The sequence below is a fragment of the Artemia sp. Qi Xiang Cuo genome, chromosome 19 (genome assembly GCF_049724085.1).
Source record: "Artemia sp. Qi Xiang Cuo chromosome 19, ASM4972408v1, whole genome shotgun sequence".
In the NCBI taxonomy this organism is placed as follows: Eukaryota; Metazoa; Arthropoda; class Branchiopoda; order Anostraca; family Artemiidae; genus Artemia; species Artemia sp. Qi Xiang Cuo.
Genome location: NC_142812.1, coordinates 46,476,486 through 46,503,911, shown reverse-complemented (window position 1 = coordinate 46,503,911; position 27,426 = coordinate 46,476,486). Strand labels below are relative to the sequence as shown.

Here is a 27,426-nt window from a genome sequence, read left to right as displayed (position 1 = left end):
TGGAAAATTATAGGTTAAAGAGGAGGTCTGATTCCCCTCCAATTACTTGAATCTTAAAAATGACACTAGAACTTTCATTTTCGAATCGAACTAGCTCCTTTAAAAAATTCAATGATATCAGCAGCTATTATAGAGCAGCGCTGCCTATGGTATTACTTATATGCCCTTTTAACACCTGCATGCATATATTGTTTTGTTTAAATACCCTCTAAACGTTCCCTAAAAGTTTCTACTTAACGCCATAAGTGTTATTAGTTACAGTAACCGTAGAAGTAGTATTAAAAGTATACACATAGTGTCATATGGATAGTCCAAATTCCGCTGCAACTTACCCTGAAAGGTCTAACTTAATAATGTTAGCTGTTATTGATTTAGCTTTTTCACACTTTTGACAATCTACATGATCATAGTTCGTTTTGATTTAGTTCAACATCCGCCTTAATCTTCCTTGAAAGCTTCGAGATAATACTTTTAGCTTGTGTTGTAGCATTAGTAGCAGTATGCACATAGCACCTTTGATTTTCTTCAAGATCCCCTTCCACGCACGATTAAATTTTCAACTTAATACTATCAACCGTTCCTGAAGTATTACTGATGTGTCCTATTGAAAACCTATGTAGGTTCGATTGAATTCAATACAGTCAGATTAACTTTTGCCTTGGTTTGTCTTTTGTCATTATGAAAGACATGTCACCGAACCTTTGTTTCTTTTAATTGTTCAGGTGGTGGGACAAAAACTTCTTTCGCCTCGACTTGTCTTTTGTCATTATGAAAGACGTATAGCCGAACCTTTGGTTGTTTTAGTTGTCCAGGTGGTGGGACAAAAACCTCTTCTTTTGTCTCAGCTTGTCTTTTGTCATTATGATAGACACATCGCAGAACCTTCGTTTTTTTTAATTGTTCAAGTAATGGGATAAAAACTTCTTTGTCTTCCAACGATGTATCTTGTCCAGATTTTTGATTTTCAAAGGTATTGTAGGTGTTAATGACCTTATTCATGTCAAATCCAAAACCCCATCATCATTGCTATTATTTTCAATTCGTTTGGTTCTTTTTACCACTGCTTGTCGTTCTTCATTATGAAATACATATCGCCGAACCTTCGTTTTTTTTAACTAAGGTATAGTAGGTATTGATGGCCTTATCCCTGTCAAAATCCCTAACCCAATCATCATCGCTATCATTTTCAATTTTGACATGCTTTGATTCTCGCTGTCCAGGTTGATTTTCATTGAATGGCTCACATGTTTCGTGTCGTATGTCTTCTAACCACGGGTGTTTGCTCGCATTCTCGGTGTTGCATGTCTTCTAACCGCATTTGTCTTTGCTCTTCATTTTCATTTTTGACAAGCCGCCGCTGTTCTTCTAACCGCGTGTGTATTTGCTATTCTTTTTCATTTTTGACACATTTTTAGATTTTGATTACTTCAGACAATTTAACAATGGCGTTTTCTTTAGCTGCCCGTATTGGTCCTATAGCAGGCACCAGCCCCCAAGTAAATCATCTATATTGGCTATATTTTCTGTTAGATAATGGACTTCCTTTAAAATTAAACCTTTTTTCTTCTGCACTTTCATTTTTGACTCGTTCTGATTCTCGCTGTTCTTTAGCAGCACAGTTCTTTGTTATTCCCTGTCATTTTTGACACTCTTGATGCTTGCTTTAGCGTGTCTGATAACCCTACAATTCTTTGTTCTTCATATTCATCTTTGACATTTTCTGATTCCTGCTGTTGCTTGTAATTCTCGCTAATAATTATCTTCAAACTGTATACTTTTTTGTTATCGCTGTCGTGTATCTGCTAACCACACATTTCTCTGTTCTTTATTTTCATTTGATTTGTTCTGATCCTCATTCTCGCATGTCTTGTAACCACATATTGTGTTTGTTCTTCACTTTTGTTTTTGACCTGTTCTAATTTTCGGTTTCGCTAAAATTTTAACTAAATATCTTTTTGATCTTCATTTTCGTTTATCATAGCTTCAGACATTGTTTTAGTGCCTTTTGCCTTAGTTGCTTGGATTGGTCTTGTCTCATTTAAGGGTCTAGTTTATTAATTTGTAGCTTACGGTTTTGTCCTCTTTTGTTCTTTTTTGTACTCATTTTGTCCTAACGTTAATTTGAGTGTGTCCCCTAGACCCTGGTGTCGCTGGGGGGGGGGAGGAATGGGGAAGTTGTCCCCCCCCAAAAAAAAAAAAATTTGGAAAAAAATATAATTAATTATGTAGCTTTAAGACTGTTGCTTTTTTAAGTGTAAAATTTGCTCTTTACTTTGAACAGATAATTTTTTTTTAATAATACATGCTCATTTTTAGCATAAGCAAAACAAGAAAATGACAAAACTGAAAAAGGTTCTGTGCATCCTATTTCGCCACATTTGCCCAGGTCAATTTTTTCCTGATATTTAAGGTACTTTTACTTCCTAAAATCTGTCAGTTCAAAATTAGATTCTCTTGTTTTAAAACTTTTAAAACCGGAAATGAATAAATCCTCTAAATCTACAAAAAGGACAGAAATGGAATCATTAATGAATAAGAAGGTAGATATACAGTGAATATAATTTACTGAATGAAAAAGAAATCTTTGGAAAAGAAAATATAACTTAGTGCTTTTTGTAATGATATTTGTACTATAACTAGATTGGTCAAACTGGCTGTAGTTTGGTCATGGAACTTGATAGAGGGGGATCTGCTCCAGGAATTATTTAATTGTTTTAATTTTTATTTCCAGTATTTAATTGAAAATCCAATATAGCCCCCAATTCTCTTATTTCTATTTGCTAATAAGCGCCGATAACATCCGATTCCTTATGTTTTGGATTCACATACTAACCCATAAATGTAGAACTGCCGCCTCTATGTATGATACTGTGCTGACTTCTTGCTATTTTTGCTTTTTTAAATAATTCTTTTAACCAGTTCCAAAAAGTCACAAATGTGCTAAGAATTATGATTGAAATTAGCAGCATTTCGCACAACGCCAGCGCTACTTGTGGGAGATTTACCTCTGCATCAGTATGCTGTACGAAATGTCTGAAGAAAATAGAATAAAGTGAATTAAAAAAAAAATTTAATTTTTTTTCACAATTTAGAAATTTGTGTGCAGGTATAAGTGGTACAAACAATTTTTTTTTCTATTGTTATCAGTTTTATCATGCAGTACTAGAAGACTGATCTTTGCTTGTAAAGGGAATTATAAACATAAAAACAATGTTCAGTGTAACCCCCCTCCAGAAGTGTATACCCCCCTACATATCCAGAAAATTATAGACGTAAAAACAATGTTCAGGGTAATCCCCCTCCAGAAATGTATACCCCCCCCCCAACATATACAGAAAATTATAGACATAAAAACGATATTCAGTGTAACCCCCGTCAGAAATGTATACACCCCCCCCCCCATACCCTGATTTACACAAAAAAAACTTTGTGTGTAATTTTCATAGAACTTGTTTTGCTTAAACAAAGATACAAAGGGAGAAGGTAATTTTCAAGCTCTTGGAATCAATTTCCCTTTCCAGTTGACATCCCTGGCACTTTTTGATTAATTTCAAGTTTCTGCAGCAATGACGCCAGGAATTGCCCAGATTTTCTGGATATTCTTTGTCAAACAATACCCAATCGATAAGTTAATAATTCTTGCTTAATTTTTCGAATACTTTCAAATTTGAAATAAGGTCGCTGTTTAAACGTGGGGAATATGTCACAATATAATGTTACCCTATCTATGGTAATACTTTCACTTATCTTATTTCTTTATTTAGAGAGCACTATTGCACTGCCTATGATTTTTGTTTTGGCTTTTTGTGGTCCGTTGATATCAATGCTATTTATTAATATAAATCGGAACCCACACACAAATCAATTTAGTATAAAAAAAATAAGTAGTATTTCAATAAATCACGTATATTAAAAGTTTAGTACAACAAATTAAATCTTACAGAGTCAAAATCAATTCAAAATAACGAGCAAATGAATAGCCCAATACCCTGGGCTATTAGAATGAAGCTTGGTTCAATAAAGAGATTGAGCATCCTGTGCTTGTTGTGGAGGTTGGGGGAAGTGGAGGGGGTATGTACTGCAGCATTAGTGGTGAACCTGGCTGAAAAAGCCGAGAGTATGCAACAGCCACCTTCGGCCACCCGGAAACTTATTTACGCGATACTACTGTCGTCTGCAATAGTTCATTGCTGACAATTTTAGTAGAAGCCAAGCACAAGCACGAATATTTATGATTGTTTAGTGTATTTATTATTTATAATGTATTGTGTAATGTTTTTAAATTCACCAAGTAGTGTGTTTGTTAAATTGTTACTTTTATTCACTACCGCTTGAATAGCACCTACTTCAATAGCACCCCCTCTTACCCCCCCCCCACCCCCCAATAAAATAGTGTAACTACGCCCCTGCCCCTAGATATCATGAAACTGCTGAAAATACCTATTGAAATTTACTTCACTGAATATGGGCACATGAATTTAAATAGTTTTAAATTTTTGTTCTGTAAATGCTTCTAAAACGGTTTTAAAATCTATTTTCCCTGTGTCTTCACTTTCAGTCAACATGATTTCTAAACTATTTAGTCTATCCTGATTTATTGATGATATCACAATTTGTTTTTGTTTTTTTTATATTATTATTATTGGTTTTAGCCTTGAAAATGATCTCTCTCCAGAAGCAACTCTTTTGGAATTGTTAAGAAAATTTAACAACTTCGAAAATCAATTTATATTTGGATGGTGTCGCAGGTTCCTTCTAAATGCGGCGCCCGATTGGGCCCAATCGTTCCAATCGCCCTTTTTCTGGCTCTAAATATAGTTTTAATATTGCCCATAATTTTCGCTTTGATACCCTTAGCTTTAGTAGCAGTAGTAGTAGCACCAGGAGTTATAGTAGTAGCAGTAGTCATAGTAGCAGTAGTGGTAGTAGCAGTAGAATTAATTGTAGTAGTCTTAACTTTAGTAGCAGTAGCAGTAGTAGCAGTAATAATAATAGTAGCAGTTGTAGTAGTTGTAGGAGTAGAAGCAGTAGTATTATGATGCAAACATTGTATTTTTGTTAGTTCAACATCACCCACAACAAGCCTTGTAAGTTTTAACTTTACGCAAAACTTTTCTTAAGATTTTGCTGATATGCGCTTTTGACAACCTCCACACGAATGGCGTGTTGTGATTCAGTTTATATTCTCCTCTTAAATTTCCCTGACAACTTCACCTTCATAGCTTTATGCATAGTTGTAATAGCAGTCACAGTAGTAGTGTTAGTACTCAACTTGATCTCTCTCGCCTTGAAATCGCCCACGGGGCCCTTCCGAACGCAGGGCCCGATTAGGCCCCATCGTTCCGAACGCCCTTTTTCCGGCCCTGAATACAGTTTCAATATAGCAAACGCGGGGCCCGTTTGGGCCCAATCGTTCCAATCGCCCTTTTTCCGGCCCTGAATCCCCATACCTTCTCAAGACCAGAACATAATTTACACTTTAATGAATAAAAAATGGCTGTGGATCGTCAGTTTAGTACACATATACCAATATATATTCCTTAAAATTTTAATATTTTTTACTTATTAAAGTTAAAACAATTTAAACTTATTGTGTCGTTTAATGTCGTAGGATGAAAGAATTAGAATGGCTTTTGAGTCTTCAACGAGAAAGTGAACGCAAAACAGATACTTTTGTTTAAAACAAGACACGACAATATAAGTTTGTTCTAAAATAAGATTAATAACAGATAATTGTATATTGTAGCTATTATAACTATTAAGCTATTATACTAAGAAATTAATATTTCTTGGTGTGTTATATTACTGATATTTATAGATAACCATTTGTTTAAAAGCAGTCCAAAGATGACTTAGCAAGGCCTTTGGGGTTGACACAACCCCTCATAGTCTGGGGCAGGGTTTAAGTTATGCCCCTGGGGCATCTAAGCTTTTTATGGAAGGTGTGGTTGTTTGAACTTTAGAGGAAGCTCATTTGATTAGAAATGTATAGTTTTAGTTCCTTTTTAAGAGTAAAAATGATGGAGGACAACTACCCACCCCGTCCCTGACACCCCCTTTTCCCCAAACGCATCCAATCAAAATTGTGAGTTGCCATTTTGTTCACAATAGTCCAAAGAGCATATAGCATGTCTTCAAGGTGGACACAATCCTCCAGAGTCTAGATACAAGGGTTGTAAGGTATGCCCCGGGCATTTAAGGTTCTTATGGAACGTTTGGTTGTATAAACTTCTGATCGGATGGGGCTCATTCGATTCCCACAATCCTTTTATTCCCCAAAACACATCCAATCAAAATTTTAAGAGAATTATTTTGTTCAGTATTATTGAAAGGTCCAGTAATAATGTCTTTGGGGATGTCAACCATCCCACAGTCCTCAGATTAAGGCCTGTAAATTTGGCTGTTTGTTCATTGCTTACATATAGCATATGTCACTGAGAAAGGTATTCATGTTTGAACTTCATTTTCCAAAAAGACGAAGAGAAAACAGGTGAGCCTTTCGGAGAATGTTGAGGAGAGTGCTGAACTAAATCAAAACATGTTATGTGTTATCGGATTGTCAAAAGGGCGTAAATCATGAATGAATAGGTATATCAATTTGGAACTTTCAAGAAATGATAAGGGACATGATCAAAAAGGGAATATTTGTATGCTACCATTGCTGTTACAATTACCACTAGTCCCCGGCGTTGCACCTATAAGAGAAGACCGACGCGATCAATGTTGACCAGAAAAATTTGTTTTTTGATCAGTCTTCCTTAAATCCCATTTTTAATGTAAACAGATTTGGGCCTATTCATGAGGTAAAAACTTCGCGAATCGCTGACTGGACACTGGTCTTGTTCGTTATTCATCAAGAAACGTAGAAATCTGGTAGAAACAAAATGGCTGTGGCATTTCAGGACCCTTGCAGAATAGTTGAAATATCTAACAGCTATGTATTCCTAACAGATTTAATTTTCAAAATTATTTGTATTTTTATTCGTCGAAAACGACTGTATACAAAACTTCGAACACCGTATCAGAAAATTCATCATTTATCTTCGAATATTAGTGCAAGTCGAAAAAAAAAATCCTTCGGGCAAACTTCAGAAGTATATTAGAACTGCGGGATGTGGCTGTAGCTATCGTGAATGAAAATCAACTTATCCACTCTGTGTGAACCGAGGACCTTTCTCTTCTACGTCACTATCATAGTCACTATCAGGCCTATCACCAAAAATAGTCTTTCGGCGGTCACGCTAGGCGCAGGAATAGACAATAAATTTCTGGCAAGTGCGACGACGTACGGAATTTTATCGCGATTGTATCTCCAGAACTGAATAACGTTGCCGTCACTGTCGTCTCCGGTTTCTTACAATGTCTTTAAAAGGGTAAAATATAGTGCAATTTGATTCCTGGTTGTTTCCAGCTCTTCCCGACTGTGTGTACAATGTATTAGTTATGTATTTATTTTTTTATTTGGACCAGGGCACTTCGCATCGAAGGAGTTGTCGTAGAAACTTCGAAAAGGGCTCATTCGATTGGAAATTGGAGTGGCTTGTGCCCTTTTTAGTAGTCAAAAGTAATTGGAAGGCAACTAACTCGCCTACCATTTTTCGAAACACATCCAATCAAAATTTTGAGATAGCCATTTTGTTCAGCGTAGTTGATTTCCAGATAGAAATTATGTTTTTGAGGAGGACATTCCCCCACAGCCCTCAGGGCAAGAGCTGATTGAGATAGCTATTTTTTCAACACAGTTGATAGATCTGGAAATTAAGTCTTTGAGAATGACAACCTCCTCCCCCCCCCCCCCACATCCCACGGGGCGCGGGCTGTAAGCTATGCCCTTGGGGGCATTTAAGGTTTATATAGAAAGAGTGGTCGTATAAACTTTGGAGAGGGCTCATTGGATTGTTAATCAGAAGTCTTAGTGCCCTTTTTGAGATTTAGAGTGATCGGAGGGTTGAAACCCCCCACACGCACAAATACCTCGTATTTTCCCGAAATTTCTTGTATGACCATGCTTTCTATAAAAACCTTATATGTCCCCAGGGCATTACTTACAACCCTTTCCCTGAAGACTGGGGGGATTTTTTATCCTCAAAGACATAATTTCCAGACCTTTCACATACGTAGAACAAAATGGCTATCTCAAAATTTTGATTGGAAGTGTTTGGGGAAATGATGGGCGTGGGGGGCATTTGCCCTTTGATCACTTTCGACTAATAAAAAAGGCACTAGTCCTCAATTTCCAATCGAATGAGCCTCTTTTTGAAGCTTCTATTGTTTAACTTTCTATAAAAACCTTATATGCCCCAAGGGCATAACTTACAACCGTTATCCCGAGGCCTATGGGGGGAGGGTTGTCATCCTCAAAGACTTAATTTCATGACTTTTCAACTACGTGGGACAAAATGGCCACATAAAAATGTTGATCGGAAATCTTTGGGGAAATGATGGGCCGGGGGGGGGGATTCTCCCTCCGATTACTTTCGACTAACAATAAGGCTCTCTAACAGCGATTGCTCAAAATCGATTAGGTGTAGACTGGGCCTTGCAACCAGCAGCTTAAAGAGCCTATCATCAATTTGGAAAAGTAAATTACTATCAAAATCATTGGAGGTCCGGCTCTTTAACTCTATCATAATCTCTATTGCTATGTATGCAAGTGAAACATAATGAATTAAAGCTGACGACAAAAGGCGAATCTGCGCATTTGAAACAAAATGTCCCCGTCACATAGCAGGGATCCCCTACATCGACCGAGTATCCAATGAAGACCTCCGTAAACTCCTCCACTGCTCGTACACTATCATGGACCGAATTAGAAGTCAGCAACTCCGCTGGCTTGGTCATATCCAACGAATGTCATCAAATCATCTCCTCAAAATCATGTTTGAAGGACGGGTACATGGCACACGACCTCGTGGCCAACCTCGCAAGAGATGGTACGACAACTTCAATGGCCAGAACCTCACTCAACTCCTGCGTCTTGCACCAGATAGAAAGGAATACCGTCGCCATATTCAAAGACTAGTTAGAAGAGAAGAAGCCCCAATACAGCCACAGAGGCCGGATGGGATATAAGTCAAGTAAGTCAGTAAGTCAATAAAAAAGACAAGAACCCTCTCAATTTTTATATGCCCCCAGGACATAACTTACAACCTTAGCCCATACGGCTGTGTGGGGGAGGAGGGGGGAGTCGTCATACTCAAAGACATAGTTTCCAGACCCTTCAACAACGTTCAACAAAATGGCTACAGCAAAATGTTGATCGGAAGTGCTTGGGGAAATGGTGGGCTTTGGGGGAGGGGCATTCGCCCTCCGATCGCTTTTGACTATTAATAAGGTCAGTAGCCCTCTCAATTCCCAATTGAATGAACGTTTTTTGAAGTTTCTACGGCAGCGCTTTCTATAAAAAACCTTATATGCCCCCAGGGTATAACTTACAACCTTTGCCCTGGGGGTTTTAAGGGGTTTGTCAATCTCAAAGACACAATTTCTGAACCTTTCAACTACGTTGAACAAATTAGCTATCTCAAAACTTTGATTAAATGTGTTCGGGGAAATGGTGGGCGTGAGAGGAGGGTCAGCTGCCCTCCAATCACTTTCGACTATTAAAAATGGCATTAGCCCTTTCACTTTCCAATCCAATCAGCCCATTTTGAAGTTTTACTACAACACTTAAAAACCTTATATGCCCCCAGGGCATAACTTTCAACCCTTGCCCTGGGGGTTGTAGGGGGGTTGTCGTCCTCAAAGACATAATTTCCAGAACTTTAAACTACGTTGAACAAAATAGCTATCTCAAATTTTGGTTGGATTTGTTTGGGGAAATGGTGGCCGTGAGAAGGAGAGTAGTTGCCCTTCTATCACTTTCGACTATTAAAAAGGGCACTAGCCCTTTCAATTTCCAATCGAATGAGCCCCTTTTGAAGTGTATAAAACAACACTTTCTATAAAACCTTCTATGCCTCAAGGGAATAACTTAGAACCTTGACCCTGAGGGCTGTGGGTGGGGTTGTCATCCGCACAGACCTGATTTCGAAATCTTTCAACTACGCTGAACAAAATGCCTATCTCAAAATTTTTATTGGATGTGTTTGGGGAATGGTGGGCGTGAGAGGGAGGTTAGTTGGCCTCCAATCACTTTTTACTATTAAAAAAGGCACTAGCCCTTTCAATTTCCAATTGAATGAGCTCCTTTGGAAGTTTCTACGACAACGCTTTCTATAAAAACCTTATATGCCCCCAGGGATAACTTACAACCCTACTTTGAGGGCTGAGGGGGGGGGGGTGTCACCCCCAAAGACCTAATTTCCAGAACTTTCAACTACGTTAAAAATTGGCTATCTCAAAATTTTGATTGGATGTGCTTGGGGAAGGGGTGGGTGTGAGAGGGGGGTTGCCCTCCAATCACTTCCGACTTCTAATTAGGGCACTAGCCCTTTAAGTTTCCAATTGAATGAGCCCTTTTAGAATTTTTTTTTAAACGACAGCGATATCTGTAAAAACCTTGCATGCTTCCAGGGCATAACGTACAACCCTTGCCCTGAGGACTGTGGGGGGTTTGTCATCCTCAAAAACATAATTTTCAGAACTTTCAATTACATTGAACAAAATGGCCATCTCAAAATTTTGATTGGATGTGTTCGGGGAAGTGGTGGGCGTGAGAGGGGGTTCGTTGCCCTCCAATCATTTTTGACTAATAAAAAGGACACTAGCCGTTTCAATTTCCAGTCGAATAAGTCCTTTTTGAAGTTTCTACGACAACAATTTCTATAAAAACCTTATATGCCCCCAGGGATAAACTTACAGCCCTTGCCCTGAGGGTTGTGAGGTGCTTGTCATCCTCAAAGACCTAATTTCAGAACTTTCAACTTCGTTGAACAAAATGGCTATCTCAAAATTTTGATTGGATGTGTTTGGGGAAATGGTAGGCGTGAGAGGGGGGTTAGTTGCTCTCCAATCACTTTCGACTATTAAAAAGGCCACTAGCCCTTTCAATTTCCAATCAAATGAGCTTTTTTGAAGTTTCTACGACGACTCTTTCTATTAAAACCTTATATAACCCCCAGAGCATAACTTGCAACCCTTGGCCTGGGGGCTCTGATAGGGTTATCATCATCAAAGACCTAATTTCCAGAACTTTCAACTACGTTGAAAAAAAATGGTTATCTCAAAATTTTCATTAGATGTGTTTGTGGAAATAATGGGCGTGAGAGGAGGGTTAGTTGGCCTCCAATCACTTTCTACTATTAAAAATGACACTAGTCCTTTCAATTTCCAATCGAATGAGCCCTTTTAACTGCGTTGAAAAAAATGGTTATCTCAAAATTTTGATTGGATGTGTTTGGGGAAATGATGGGCGTGAGAGGGGGATTATTTGCCCTCCAATCACTTTCGACTTTTAAAAAGGGCACTAGCCCTTTCAATTTCCATTCGAATGAGCCCTTTTTGAAGTTTCTACGACAAAGCTTTCTATAAAAACCTTAAGTGCCCCAGGGCGTAACTGGCAACCCTTGCCCTGACGGCTCTGAGGGGGGTATCATCCTCAAAGACCTAATTTCTAGAACTTTCAACTACGTTGAAAAAAATAACTATCTCAAAATTTTGATTGGATGTGATAGGGGAAATGTTGGGCATTAGAGGGGGATTAGTTGCCCTTCAATCACCTTCGATTTTTAAAAAGGGCACTAGCCCTTTCAATTATCAATCGAATGGGTTCATTTTGAAGTTTATACAACAACACTTTCTATAAAAACATTATATGCCCCCAGGACATAACTTAGAACCCTTATTCTGAGGGTAAGGGTTCCAAAAATTTCAACTACGTTGAAAAAATGGCTATCTCAAAATTTTTATTGGATGTGTTTGGGGAAATGATGGGTTTGAGAGAGGGGCTAGTGCTCTCCAATCACTTTTGACTATTTAGAAGGGCACTAGCCCTTTCAATTTCCAATCAAATGAGCCCTTTTTGAAGTCTCTACGACTTCGCTTTCTATAAAAACCTTAAATGCCCCCAGGACATAACTTACAACCCTTGCCCTGAGGGGTCTGAGGGGTTATCATCCTCAAAGACCGAATTTCTAGAACTTTCAACTAAGTTGAACATAACGGATATCTCAAAATTTAGATTGCACGTGTTTGGGGAAATGGTGGGCGTTAAAGGGGGGATAGTTGCCTTCCAATCACTTTCAACTAATAGAAAGGGCACTAGCCTTTTCAATTTCCAATCGAATGAGCCCTTTTTGAAGTTTCTACGACAACGCTTTCTGTAAAAAACGTTATATGCCCCAAGGCATAACCTACAACCCTTGTCTGAGGGTTATGGGGGGGGGGAGAGGTTGTCATTCTTAAAGATCTAATTTACAAAACTTCCAACTACGTTAAACAAAATGGCTCTCTCAAAATTTTGATTGGATGTGTTTGGGGAAATGGTGGGCGTGGAAGGGGTGTTAGTTGCCTTCCAATCACCTTCGGCTATAAAAAGGGCACAAGCCCTTCCAATTATCAATCGAATGAGCCCTTTTCGAAGTTTCTACGACAACTCCTTTGTTATGAAGCGCCCTGGTCTAAAACGACTTAAAAATACATTGTGCCAACATCGTTCTTTACTTAGGTAACACTATTGCGCTACCTATGGTAACATAAAACAAATCAAACAGTTCGTGGTAACGAACTACAAGTAAGGAGCAACCCGGCTCAATAGTAACCGAGACTCTAAAAAACGGAATTTCGAAGCCAATATATACATCAAAAGAATCAGATTTTTATGCAAGTTTATTCCTAACCATAAAAAGTTGAGTGCCTGAGAAAATATGTGATTTTCGAAAAAAGGGGGAAACACCCCCTAAATGATATGAACCTTAATGAAAATCACACCATCAGATTCAGCGTATCAGAGAACCTTACTGTTGAGGTTTCAAGCTCCTATCTGCAAAAATGTGGAATTTTGTATTTTTTGCCAGAAGAAAGATCACGGATGCGCGTTTATTTTATTTATTTATTTTTTTTTTTCATGGGTGATCGTATCGACCAAGCGGTCCTAGAAAATCGCAAGAGGGTTCATTCGAACGGAAATTAAAAGTTCTAGTGCCCTTTTTAAGTGACCAAAAAAATGGAGGGCAACTAGGCCCCCTCCCACTCATTTTCTTCCCAAAGTCAACCGATCAAAATTTTGAGATAGCCATTTTGATCAGTATGGTCAAAAATACAATAACTATGTCTTAATCCTCCACAGTTCCCGGGGGAAGGGCTGAAAGTTATGAACTTTACCCAATGTTTACAAATAGTATCGGTTATTGGGAAGTATACATACGTTTTCAGGAGGGATTTTTTCTGGTAGTGGGGGGGTGGGGGGTGGGGTGGGTCGGTTGTTACGTGGGAGGATCTTTCCATGGATGAAGTTATGCTTGGGGGGAGGGACATTGGTATGAACGGGGCGCTGGATTTCTCAGCATTATTTAAAAAACGATCAGAAATTAAATTAAAAAAAAACAAGTTTTTCAATTGAAAGTAAAGAGCAACATGAAATTTTAAAACGAACAGAAATTATTACAAGGGATTACAACAATTTAAAAACCTTAAAAAAGAAAACCAAAAGTTTGAACCTTAGTAGAAATTGTTGCTAGAAAAACATCAACCAAATGCTATATTTATATTAGAATTTGCCACAGTCCAGTGGAGGTCCTTTGGCTAAGAAGGATCTGAGTTCAACACACTCTGTGGTCACGATGTGGTCACGATGATAATCCAAGAAAATGCATATCTCGCATAAATATAGCAAATTCCTCTGGATTAAATTTGTGTTTCAAAACATCTCTGCAGTAACGTGTTTCAATATTAATTTTCTAGTTTTAATCAAAAGATTAAAACCATTGTTGAGACACCATAAATATTTGCACCTTGTTAAAATAACATTGGACGTGATCGTCTCTTACTAGGTTGTTAGCTACCATTGCAACCCGGATATAGATTACAAACAGGTAAAAGCCTACGGCTTTTTCTTCTTTGAAATAGTAAGAGACGAACCTCAAACAATCAAGTAGTTAACTAAGTCCAAGTTTTGCAATGCTTTGTTACTCCAATGATCGTCTGATCGTCCAACGAACGGTAAGTTTGCTATATAGAAGTTTTGACAAGGCGTTTCTAATAGTATACTTCTTATTTTGATTTGAATCTTTTTTTTTTCAGGAGTTATGGGTTACTTGAGTTTTTACTATGGGGCGTGATTGTCTCTTACTAGGTTGCTAGCCACCGCTGCAACCCGGATTATATACACTTTACTAACCTATACTATAGTTAAGTGGCCTATAAAATTTAGTGTAGGCAAGAGGTCGTTCTTTATTATATTCAAATCTTACTGCTGATATTTAATATAACTTTACCACGAACTGTTTGATTGCTTCAAAAATCAAATATCTTTTAAAAGACTGCAGGATAAAAAGACAACAAAATGCAGTTTTTAGTGAAAAAATTAATCTGTTTTAGAAAATAATTCGTTTTAGTTACAAAAGGTTCTAAACCCAATTAATTTCCTTTAAAATGACCCATTGAACAACTCTACGATGTTCCAGTGCCAAGCTCTCTATGGAATATAAAGTTTTAATATAACTTTACCACGAACTGTTTGATTGATTCAAAAATCAAATATCTTTGAAAAGACTGCAGTATGAAAACGCATCAAAAATGCTTTTTTAGCGAAAAAATTTATTCTGTTTTAAAAATAATTTGATTTAAATACAAGAGGTTTTTAACCCCATTAGTTTCCTTTAAAATGAGCCATTGAACAACTTTCTACGATGTTCCAGTGCCAAGCTATCTGTGGAAAAGAAAGAAAAAAACATGCCGTTTAGGCAGAATGTTGTAGTAGCCGCCACTTTTCTTGATTTTCAAGCCAAGTGACAGAAAGTTTCCTATATAAGGGTTTCGGACAAGGCGGTTCTAATGGTGTACTTTTTGTTTTGATCTGACTTTTTTTCTAGGAGTTACGGGTTTTTATATTTCTTAACAATGGAAGTGATCGTCTCTTACTAGGTTGCTAGCTACCGCTGCAACCCGGATATCTACAAATATTTTTGAATTACTTATTTTTTGCTCTTTACGCAATTTAATGTCTTTTCTTACTGGTGTCTATTCAAAGATTTTTGATTATTACCGCAAGTCCGATTTCTAACAACGATTTCTACTAAGCTCCAAACTTTTTGTTTTCTTTTTTAAGGTTTTTGAATTGTTGGAATCGCTTGTCAAATTATATGCATATATTTTTGCAAATACCAGTTTTTTCCTCTTTAAGCAATTTTAAAATATTAAGATTGAACGAAACAGCTCAGTTGGGACAGCTTTAGACTGTAGACTTATAGGTTTCTGGTTCACTCCCGGGCTTCAGAAGCTGCTTATTTTTTATAGCATCTTCCTTATTTGCCATGAACTTTACTATAAATGTCTTTCGAGGAAAGTTTAAACAGTCTTTCGAGACATTTATAGTTTAAATGTCTTTCAAGGAAGCTGCTAAGTTTTGTTTAGGTTGGGGAGGTATTTATAACAGAATGCTAGTCGCATATTTTATGACTAAAAAGTGCATTCTATCAGTCATAGTAGTCTGTGCCGCTGTACAACCTTCTGAGTAACTACCTTCTTGAAAGCTACGACGTTGGTAGATTCCAGATTGAGATTTTTAGAGAAATTTAGAAAACTAAAGAGTAAAAAATAGGACAATCTAGAAAATAGATAGAATTATTTTTAGGGAATATGACAGGCTCTATGTATGACACTATGGTGACTTCTTGCTATTTTCGTTTTTTTTTTAAATAATTCTTTTAACCAGTTCCAAAAAGACACAAATGTGCTAAGAATTATGATTGAAATTAGCAGCATTTCGCACAACGCCAGCGCTACTTGTGGGAGATTTACCTCTGCATCATTATGTTGTACGGAATGTCTGAAGAAAATAGAATAAAGTGAATTAAAAAAAAAAAATATTTACATTTTTCTCACAATTTAGGAATTTGTGTGCACGTACAAGCGGTACAAACCCATTCTCTTTTTCTACAGTATTATTATCAGTTTTATCATGCAGCACTAGATGACTGAGCTTGGCTTGTAAAGGGATGTAAAGGGAATTATAGACATAAAAACGATATTCAGCGTAACCCCCCTCCAGAAATGTATACCCCCTACATATACAGAAAATTATAGACCTAAAAACGATATTCAGTGCAACTCCCCTCCAGAAAAGCATACCCCCCATACCCTGATTTACACAGGAAAAACTTTTGTGTAATTTCTATATAATTTGTTTTGCTTAAACAAAGATACAAAGGGAGAAGGTAATTTTCAAACGCTAGGAGTCGATTTTCTCTTCCAGTTGACATCCATGGCACTTTTTGATTAATTTAAAGTTTCTGCCGTAATGATGCCAAAAATTGCCCAGATTTTCTGGATATTCTTTGTCAAACAATACCCAATCGATAAGTTAATAATTCTAACTTAATTTTTCGAATACTTTCAAATTTGAAATACAGTCGCTGTTTAAATATGGGGAATATGTCACAATATAATATTACACAATCTGTGGTAATACTTTGACTTATCCTGTTTCTTTACTTATACAGCGCTATTGCGCTGCCTATGATTTTTGTTTCAGCTTTATGTGGCCCGTTGATATCAATAATAATAAGTAGTATTTCAGTAGATCACATATATTAAAAGTTTAGTACAACAAATTAAATCTTACAGAGTCAAAATCCATTCAAAATAACGAGCAAATGAATAGTCCGATACCCAGGGCCATTAGAATGGAGCTTGGTTCAGTTATGAGATTGAGCATCCTGTGCTTGTTGTGGAGGTTGGGGGAAGTGGAGGGGGGTATGTACTGCAGCATTAGTGGTGAACCTGGCTGAAAAAGCAGTGTGTATACAACATCCACCTTCGCCCACCCGGAAGCTTATTTACGCGATACTACTGTCGTCTGCAGTAGTTCCTTGCTGACAATTTTTGTAAAAACCAAGCACCAGCACTTATATTTATGGTTGTTTAATGTTTGTTTATTGTTTATAATGTATTGCGTAATGTTCTTAAATTTATCAAGATGTGTGTTTGTGTTAAATTGTTACTTTTCTTCCCTACTGCTTGAATAGCATCTACTTCAATAGCACCCCCCCCCCCCAATAAAATACTTTAGCTACGCCCCTGCCCCTAGATATCATGAAACTGCTGAAAATGCCTATCGAAATTTACATCACCGAATTTGGACACATGAATTTACAAATTTCTAAATTTTTGTTCTGCAAATGCTTCTAAAACGGTTTTAAAATCTATGTTCCCTGTGTCTTCACTTTCAGTCAACATAATTGCTAAACTATTTAGTCTATCCTGATTTATTGTTGATATCACATAGTTTTTTTTTTTATTGGTTTTAGCCTTAAAAATAATCTCTCTCCAGAACCAACGCTTACTGGAATTGTTAAGAACACTTCACAATCTCGAAAAGTAATTTATTATTTTGATGGCGCCGCGGGACCCGATTGGGCCCAATCGTTCCAATCGCCCTTTTTCCGTCCCTGAATACAGTTTCAATATTGCCCATAATTTTCGTCTTGTCACCCATAGCTTTGGTAGGAGTAGTAGTAGCACCAGGAGTTACAGTAGTAGTAGTAGTGATAATAGCAGTAGAAATAATATTAGTAGTCGTAACTTTAGTAGCAGTAGTAGCATTAGTAGTAATAATGATAGTTGCAGTTGTAGTAGTCATATTGCTGATGTGAGCTTTTGATAACCTGAACACGAATGGCGTGTTGTGATTCAGTTGATCTTCCCCTCTAAAAATTCCCTGACAACTTCACCTTCATACCTTTATGCATAGTTGTAATATTAGTCATAGTAGTAGTGTTAGTACTCAACTTAATACAATCAGCCATTGCTGTAATATTGTTGATGTGTCCTTTTGCTAACCTATATATTCATATAGTTTGCGAAATTTTCATCTGAATCCTCTTAGACTTACAAGTATTTGCAATAGAAGTAGTAGTTGGAGCAATAGTAACACTAGTAGTAAAACTAATCAATGTAGCAGTTTTGGTAGTATTAGTAGTAGCGTCCACGTATTGCGTTTTGGTTGGTTGATCTTCCCCTTTAAGCATTCTCTGAGAGTTCCAGCTAAATTCACAAATTAATTCTTAAGATACGCTCTTTTAACAATCTAAATGTACATGGTGTATTTTGCTAATTTGAATTTACCATCAATAATTCTTCAAATTTTACCTTCATAGACTTAGCCTTAATAATGCTAGTATCACAGTAGCTGTGGTGGTAGCAGGAGAAGTAGTTGCTGTATTAGTGTTGTATAAGTAGTAGTAGGCTAGTAGCAGCAGCATTAATACCGATAGTAGCATGTGCATTTTGCCTTTTAGTCAGTTGGACATCCTTTTCATGATGCCCCGGAAGTTACAGCTTGAGGCGGTAAGCTGTTCTAAAAATATTGCTTATGTGCCCTTTTAACCCCCTTTTAAAGGCCTATTCATCTTAATGTTCTAAGCCTTACAAGTTATCGCAATTTAAGTAGTAGTTGGATTGGTTTAGTAGCAGTGGTAGTACTAATAAAAGCAGCTGTGGTAATAACTGTAGGAGTGACATGCATATATAACCTGTTTATTAATTGATATTCCCCTTTAAGTATTCTATGAATGTTCCAACTTAATGCCAAAATCTGTTCATGAGATACTTCCTTTTGATGATCTGCATTCACATAGTGTGTTTTGATTTAGTTCATATTCTCCTTCAATTTTTTGTCAATTTTTCACTTTCATAAGCGTAACCTCAACTGTTCTAGTATCATAGTAGTAGTGGTAGTAGTAGGAAGAGCAGTAGCAGTAATAGTGCTATTAATATTGGTAGTAGCAGTAGTAGTAGGTACATTTTGCTTTTTGGTCAGCTGAACCTCCCACTTATGATGCCCCGGAAGTTTCCACTTGATACGGTAAGCCGTTGCAAAAATGTTGCTGAGACGCCCGTATCATCTGTATGCACATAGTTTATTTTGACTTAGTTCAACTTTCCCCTCAGTGTTTCCTCAGATGTTTATTTAAATATTTTCAGCCATAGTAGTACTCGCAACAGAAGTAGTATTTTTAGTGATAGTAGTAGTAGTAGCCTGTAAATATTGCCTTTTTGGTTAGTTGATCATCTCTATTATCATCTCCTGAAAGTACCAAATAAGTATACGCAGTCATTTCTCAGTTATGCCCTTTTGACAACCCATATACACATAACGTGATTTGATTTAGTTCAACGCTACCCTCAGCATTTCTGGGAAGACTCACCTGAATGCCCTTTGCATTTTGGGAAAGTACAAGTCAAACATGCATACCCTTCTCAATAACATATACAACATATGAATAATGAACGAATTGCCTAACTTACAAGCCTTGCCCTAAGGGCTGTATGAAGGGGGGTTGAAATCCCCAAAAGCGTAGTTACTGAACATTTCAAAAATGCTGAAAAAACAGATGTCTCAAAATTTTGTTTAGATGTTTGTTTTGGGAAGTGATGGGTGTGTGTGTGTGGGGGGGGGACTGGTTACCCTCAAATCATTTCTCACTTAAAAAGAGCACTATAACTTCAAGTTTCAAATGAAATAACCCCGATATGAAGTTTATATGGCCACCCATTTCACAAAAATCTGATATGTCCAAGGGCATAACTTACAACCCTACACCATCCATTTAATATTGGATCTTTCACCCCCACAAGTGAACATCAAATAGAAATGTATGGTTTATTGTATTCTTTTTAGTTGTTTTGGAAAAATGTGCATGTACTTGAATTCACTATACATTTCGAACATTGGTTTTTCAGGTGTGTATTGACAAGTATTAACAACAATTCTACCTTGACTTCACTTGACTCACCTCTGCTGCTCTGTCCACCATGGTCAGACTTAGATGATGACATAAGTTTTGGTTGTTCAGTCCCAGGGACTGGACAACCAAAAATTATCTAAGAAAATCTGACGCCATTTTCTGGACGAGTCTTGCGTTAAAAAAGACATATATATTTTTCCAATATCCGATAATGACACTGACTCCCATATCGGCCGGGTAGTATTGGCCGGCCGATATATCGGTTGGGCCCTAGTCATGACCAAGAAAATTTAATATGTACACAACTCTTTATTTCAAATAAGCAAATAAATTATCTTCTTAAGCATTTATTTCACTCTGTTGTGATAACTCCATCCCAGCCCGCCAGAACACGAAAAAAAAGAATAAAAATAACTTCATACCCAATAAAATACAGAATGAGTTTACAGAATTAGAAAAATTGGCACTATTGGACATACACATTATTTTCTGCCTGTAGTACTTTTCTACCAAGAAATATGCCTTCCGCAAATGAGATGACCTGTGAAGCCCCAGACCCATGATTTTGCCAAATGCCCATTGTTCAAAAACTGGTTACTTAGTAAAAAGGACGAACAATTTTGATCTTGGCTCTTTACTCGCCTTGAAACTTCCATAGACCATTTTTTGAACCAACGGATGATCACAATTTTATTGGGAGGGTTTTTTTCATGGGTGCCCTAAAGAAGGGTGAGTATTGTGCACTTGATCAGTCTGAAACTTTTATCCCTAAGTCCCCAGGTCAAGCAGACTGTTCTTCTTTTTAACTCAAATCCAACTATGGCAATCACTGGTAAAACAAGGCCAATTGGTAATTGTATCAAACCAAGGATCCTAGAAGATCGAGAGAGGGCTCATTTGAAGAAAGTTTTAAAGTTTAAGTAGCCACTACTATAATTGATTAAAAAAAACAGTTTTTCCACAAAAATTTTTTTTAAGAAAAGTAAAGAGCTCCATTAAGACAAGAATGAGCAAAAATAAAATCAAATAATCTTCCAACGTAAAACTACCGCAAATCACTATCAATAAATAAATGAAACTCAAAACGAAGAGAAATTTCAATAAATAGCCGAGTCAAATTCATAACAAGAAAAAATAAACATGATTAGGGCTGATAACCCCTATGCCTTCTCCGAGACCAGATCACAATTTCTTCTTTACTGAAAAAAAAGAAAAAAGAAATGACCGTGGATTGTCAGTTAAATTGACAAATACTGACATTTCTTCGTTAAGGTTTTGATAATTTTTCATTTATGAAAGTAAGAAAGGTGAAAACATTTCAAACGTATTTTGTTTTCAGTAAAGCGCAAATTGTGTTCTGGTCTTAAGAAGGCATAGGGGTTATCAACCCTACTCATGTTAATTTTTGCTCTTTTGAAGTTTGACCCTTATATCTATTGTAATTTCTGTTCGTTATTAGTCTCATTTATTTATTGTGGGATTTGTGGTAGTTTTACGCTTGGAAGATTGCCCTCCAATCACTTTCGACTATTAAAAAGAGCACTAGCCCTTTCAATTTCCAATTGAAATAGCTCTTCGACGTTTCCACGACAGCAAACTGCCATCTCAAAATTTCTATCAGATTCATTTCGGGAAAATACGAGGTGTGGGGAGATATCCACCCTCTGATCACTCTGAATATTAAAACGGGCACTAGAATATCCTATTTCCAATCAAATGAGCCCATTCCAGAGTTTTTACGATCACCCTTTCCAGACATACCTTATTAGCCCCCAGGACATAACTTACAACCCTTGCCCTGAGGAGTGTGGGGGGGGGTTCATCCTCAAAGACATAATTTCCGGACCTTTCAAAGTTTCAACTACGTTGAACAAAATGGCTATCTCAAAATTTTGATTGAATGTGTTTGGAAAAATTGTGGGCTTGGGAGGGGGGTTAGTTACCCTCCAATCACTTTCGACTATTAGAAAAGGCTCTAGCCGTTTCAATTTCCAATCGAACCGTTTTCGAAGTTTCTACGATATTTCCTTTGATACGAAGTGGCCTGGTCTAAGAACAAAAAAAGTACATTGTGCCCACAGCGCTTTTACGCTGCCTATGCTAAAGGCGTAACCTCAAAATGGAAACCACGTATACGTGAGAACTATGAAGAATTAGACGAAAAGTCCGAAAAACTCGTTTAGCTTTCATCTGAGGCTTTGAAAATTAGGCCATTGAAACATAATCCTTTTGGTATCTTACCCCTCTCCCTACACAACAATCTGCCACCCCTTCATAATAATACACCACTTTAGGTGAATAAAAGATTATTATCCTTTAATAAGTTAAGCAAATCACTTCAGGTGAATAAAGGATTAAAATAAACGCAAGAAACATTTTTGTGCAATAAGAACGGTGGTGCAGCACCGTCTTGGACCTTACCCGCAATTTTTCACGGAAAAGTCTTGCCTTGCTCCTTGATCCCCGCTGATAGGAAATTCTTCCCAACAATTTTCGTCCCATTGAAAATTCCTCCAGACAATCTCCCCCCTCCCCATACAGAAAACTCCCCTGCTAAATTTTTTTTTGTTGATTGAAATGTATCGAATAACATTCTGTTGGACAAAAATGAAATAATGTCTGTATATTTATATTTATATTTTTACGCATAAATAAAAAAAAGCTGGTGGGTTTCTTTATTATGCTTTATTGTTGAATATTTTTATGAGTCTGTTCAATTTAAATTCTGTTTTAGAAGTTGAAGACGCTTCACCAGGTGTCAGTGAGAAGCTCTTTCAAAGTCTAAACCATCTTTCGTCACCAAAACGTGAAAATGTTCCTATCGTTAATTTACCTAGCATTTTAGGACCTTGTAAGTTTGAATACAACACGCAGAAATTGGAGACCAAATGCTCTGACCTTGAAGGTACTTTTCAACCTTTTTTTTTTTTTTTTTTTTTTTTTACAATGAAATGTATTGGATGATAATTTGTTTGACAAAAATAGGACAAAGGGGTTTGATCTTAAGATGGAACTTCTGTTTTATCTTCTTCCAATTCGCAGGTGTTTGCCCAATCGTTTTTGTTGTCTTAAATGAACATATTCAAATTTTCACTTGAAAAGTAGTTTGGCAAATACTGTTTTTCAAAAAGCTTGATAATAAGCCTTTAAAATACATTTCTTTATTGTTTTTACAATCCACATTTTTAGTATATATATTTCGTTTTAAATGCCGTCAATTATTTCGATTTCAAGTTGAATTTTAAATAAGTAGAATATTGACTGTTATAATCTGAGCTAACTACCACAAAAACCTTCAAATACCTAAAAAGATACAGAATTCAATTTGCGCAGATAAAGTCAAATGTTTTTTAGGTGGCCTGTAGAACAAGTTGTTTTGAATATACAGGTAGGAAAACATAATTTCACTTCGGTATGGAAGTTTTGGAGTATTCTGGGGGCATTTAATCCCCCCTCCAGATTTATAAAAATAACACTTTTGGATAATCAGGCTAAGAAGGGTACCAATTAATTTGATGAAATGAGTTATGTATAGAAGACTCAGAGAAGAGTTGATTGGTCTGTTTTAGTTGTTTTCCCCGCTCAGAAGGGAAACATAAAAAAGAATGAAAACTTGTATCATTTCTAATTAAGTTTCGCTTTATATATATATATATATATATATATATATATATATATATATATATATATATATATATATATATATATATATATATATATATATATATATATATATAAAATCCATTAAATCAAAAATGAGCAAAAATCAAACCAAATAATGTACGATCTAGGTGTTTACACCCGCCCCCCCCCCCCGCAAAAAAAAACCTGGAAAATATCCCCCGGTGAAAATACCCCCGTGGAAAATACTCCCCCTGGAAAATACCCCCGCCCCCGGAAAATACCCCTGGAAAATACCCCCCGTGGAAAATAAGGCTTTGCAAATTTGAGAGTTTTATTTGAGTTTTGTTTTTTTTAATTTCCGTGGGGGGGGGGGGAAGGAATTTTGGTACTTGTGTATTATGCGCCACTCACTCAAGTTCACGATTGGTAAAATTCGAGAACACACCGGTTTTTTCGTTAATTTCTTCATTAGTTTAAAAATAAATTTGGGCTATAGATTTGCACATTGGGGGGGGGGGGGAAGTATAGCGGGTATGCATGCAAAATGTGATTGGTACAATTATTCTGCATATTAGATAGACAGATAGATAAGTGTATAAAATAACATAAATGAAAGGCACAAATAACATAATAGTACTTAATACTTGGAAAAACGGTCATTGAAAAAAAAAACACTTAAAACTCGGAAAAAAACACTTAAATGAAACACTACATTTACCATTTACTTTACACTGGATTTTTTTTTTTTTTTTTTTTTTTTTTTTTTTTTTTTTTTTTTTTTTAGTTTACAAAATTTCCAGATACCTCGCTATTCTTCTGTAATGTTTTAGTGGCCATATACCTAGAAAGAATTAAAGAATTGTTTTCTGACTTCAAACTCTCTAAATACTTTACCCCCCCCCCCCCCTCTTCTATGTGACAATATATAGCTCAAATTATATATTTCTCATATATTCTGTCACTTGTCTTTGTCTTGTCTCGCGCTAAGCTGAATATGACTAACGAGGAAACCGGTTTATTCTCGAGTTTTACACAGTGTAAACTTGAATGAGTGGCCCATAATATAGAAGTATCAAAACTCCTTCCCCCTAAGGAAATTGAAAAAATAAAACTCAAATGTAATTCTCAAATTTGGAAACCCTTATTTTCAACGGGGGGGGGGTATTTACCGGGGGGAAATTTTCCTCGGGGAGGAGATATTTTTCGGGGGGGGGGGGGTAAACGCCGGCCACTAATAAATATATGTATTATGGAACCCAAAACGAACAGAAATTGCATTCAATAATCGAGTCAAACTCAAATGGAGCAGAAATTAACATGAGTTGGGCTAACTACCCCTATTCCTTCTCAAGGCGAGAACATAATTTGTACTTTAGTGAAAAATAAAAAACATATTTTAAATGTTTCCACCTTTCTAGCTTAATAAACCGAAAATTGTTAAGACTTAAGGAATACATGCCAACATATGTATAATAATCTATCTAACAATGAACAGTAATTTTTTTTTTTTTTTTACTAAAATACAAATTATTTTCTGACCTTGAGAAGCCTCGCTCATGTTACTCATGTTGTTTGTGTTCGGTTTCGTTTACTTGTTGATACTGATTTATGGTAGTTCTACGGATGGTTCATAATTTTATTTTATTTTTGCTCATTTTTGGTTTAATGGAGTTCTTCACTTTTCTTTGAAAAACTTATCTTGTGGAAAAGTGTATTAAATTGATTTCTGTTTGTTTATTTTGGTCTAGTCTTTTTCAGAGAAAAAGAAAACAATAGTTTAAATCTTTTCGGGTTCTTCTTTAATAATTTATAGTTTGGCCTGCTATTTGTATACTAGAGAAACATTTTAAACAGAATACACCGTTTTGAAAAACTTGACAGAAATAGAATTGGTTGATTTAGTTTTATACCTCCTCTAGCTGACTTAAGAAATAAAACTTAATATATTCCACAAAAACTATCCATGCTCTTAGACAGCCTGGATGTTCTTACACTCTTTTGATTTGGTCAAATTTTAAGAGAAGAAGTAGTAATGAAAGTAGCCACGAAAGTTTGAACTTAATACCCACAGTCGTTTTTTGGAATATTACTGAAAAGTCTAATTGGGAACAAGCATACACACAGTGCGATTTAATTGAATTTGAAAGCAACATTTAGTTTATAATCATAATGGACAAGTTCCATAACTGTGGGGGTTGACCTACCCAATAACCTTAGAGATATAGTTACTTAATTGTTCAGCTATGCTCAGCAAAATGGCTGTCTCAAAGTTTTAATTGGAAGCGTTTGGAAAATTACAGACTAAAGAGGAAGTCTGATTGCCCTCCAATCACTTGAATTATAAAAACGGCACTAGAACTTTCATTTTTGAATCGAACTAGTTTTTCAAAATTTCAATGATATTACTAGCTATGATAGAGTAGCGTTGCCTATGATAGTGCTTATTTGCCATTTTAATAACTGCGTGCATATAGTTTTTGTTTTACTAAAACTCCCCCTAAACCTTCCCTAACAGTTTCAACTCAATGCCCCAAGTGTTATTTGTTACAATAACCATAGAATTAGTAATAAAACTATACACATAGTGTCTTCTGGCTAGTTCAAAATCCGCCGTAACTTACCCTGAAAGGTCTAACTTAATAATGTAAGCTGTTATTGATGTACCTGTGTCACTCTTATGACAATCCACATGATTATAGTTCGTTCTGATTTAGTTCAACGTCCGCCTAAACATTCCTTGATAGCTTTGACATAATACTCTTAGCTTTTGCAGTAGCATTGGTAGCAGTATGCACATAGCACCTTTAATTTTCTTCAACATCCCCTTTTTCAACTTTATGCTATCAACCGTTCCTAAAGCATTACTGATGTGTCCTCTTGAAAACCTATGTAGGCATAGTGTGTTTCGATAAAGTTAAATACAGTTTCAATATTGGCAAAAATTTTCGCCTTCTTACCCTTAGCTTTGGTAGCAGTAGTAGTAGCACCAGCAGTAGTGGTAACAGCAGTAGAATTAATAATAGTAGTCTTAACTTTAGTAGCAATAGTATTAGTAATAATAATAGTAGCAGTTTCGGTAGCTGTAGGAGTAGAAGCTGTAGTATTATGATGTAAATACTTTATTTTTGTTAGTTTAACATCACCAACAATAAGCCTTGTAAGTTTTAACTTTACACAAAACTGTTCTTAAGATATTGGTGATATGCGCTTTGACAACCTGCATACGGATGGTATTTTTGTTAGTTCAGCAACACCGACAACAAGCTATGTGAGTTTTAACTATACACAAAACTAATCTTAAGATATTGCTGATATGCGCTTTGACAACGTGCACACGGATGACGTGTTGTGATCCAGTTCATCTTCATTTGAATGCTCTTGGACTTACAAGTAGTTGCAATAAAAGTAGTAATTGGAGCAATAATAATAGTAGTAGTAAAACTAATAAATGTAGCAGTGATGGTAGTAGTAGTAGCGTGCACATATTGCCTTTTGTTCAGTTGATCTTCCCCTTTAAGAATTCTCTGAGAGTTCCAACTAAATACACAAATCAATTCTTAAGATACGCTCTTTTAACAATTTAAATGCACATGGTGTAGTTTGTTAATTCGAATTTGCCATGAATGATATCTCAAAGTTTACCTTCATAGACTTAGCCTTAATAATACTAGTATCACAGTAGCTGTGGTGGTAGCAGGAGAGGTAGTTGCTGTGTTAGTCATGTGTAAATAGTTGTAGTAACAGTTGTAGCAGCAGTATTAATAGCGATAGTAGCATGTTTATTTTGCCTTCTGGTCAGTTGAAAATCTATTTCATGGTGGCTCGGAAGTTACACCTTGACGCGGTAAGCTGTTCCAAAAATATTTTTCATGTGCTGTTTTGACACCCTTTTGAAGCCCTTAAGCCTTACAAGTTCTTGCAATTGAAGTAGTAGTTGGAGTAGTTTAGTATTAGT

General features: G+C 36.4%; 1 protein-coding gene across 1 annotated transcript in view; it reads left to right on the top strand.

Moving 5' to 3' along the window:
* LOC148940918 (uncharacterized) overlaps nucleotides 1–27,426 on the top strand; it is a 68,093-nt gene that overhangs the window by 8,595 nt on the left and 32,072 nt on the right. The window contains exon 4 of the mRNA XM_089105108.1: nucleotides 22,582–22,752. Within this exon, the coding sequence (XP_088961234.1) occupies nucleotides 22,582–22,752 (171 nt within the window). The remainder of the gene's footprint in view (nucleotides 1–22,581; nucleotides 22,753–27,426) is intronic.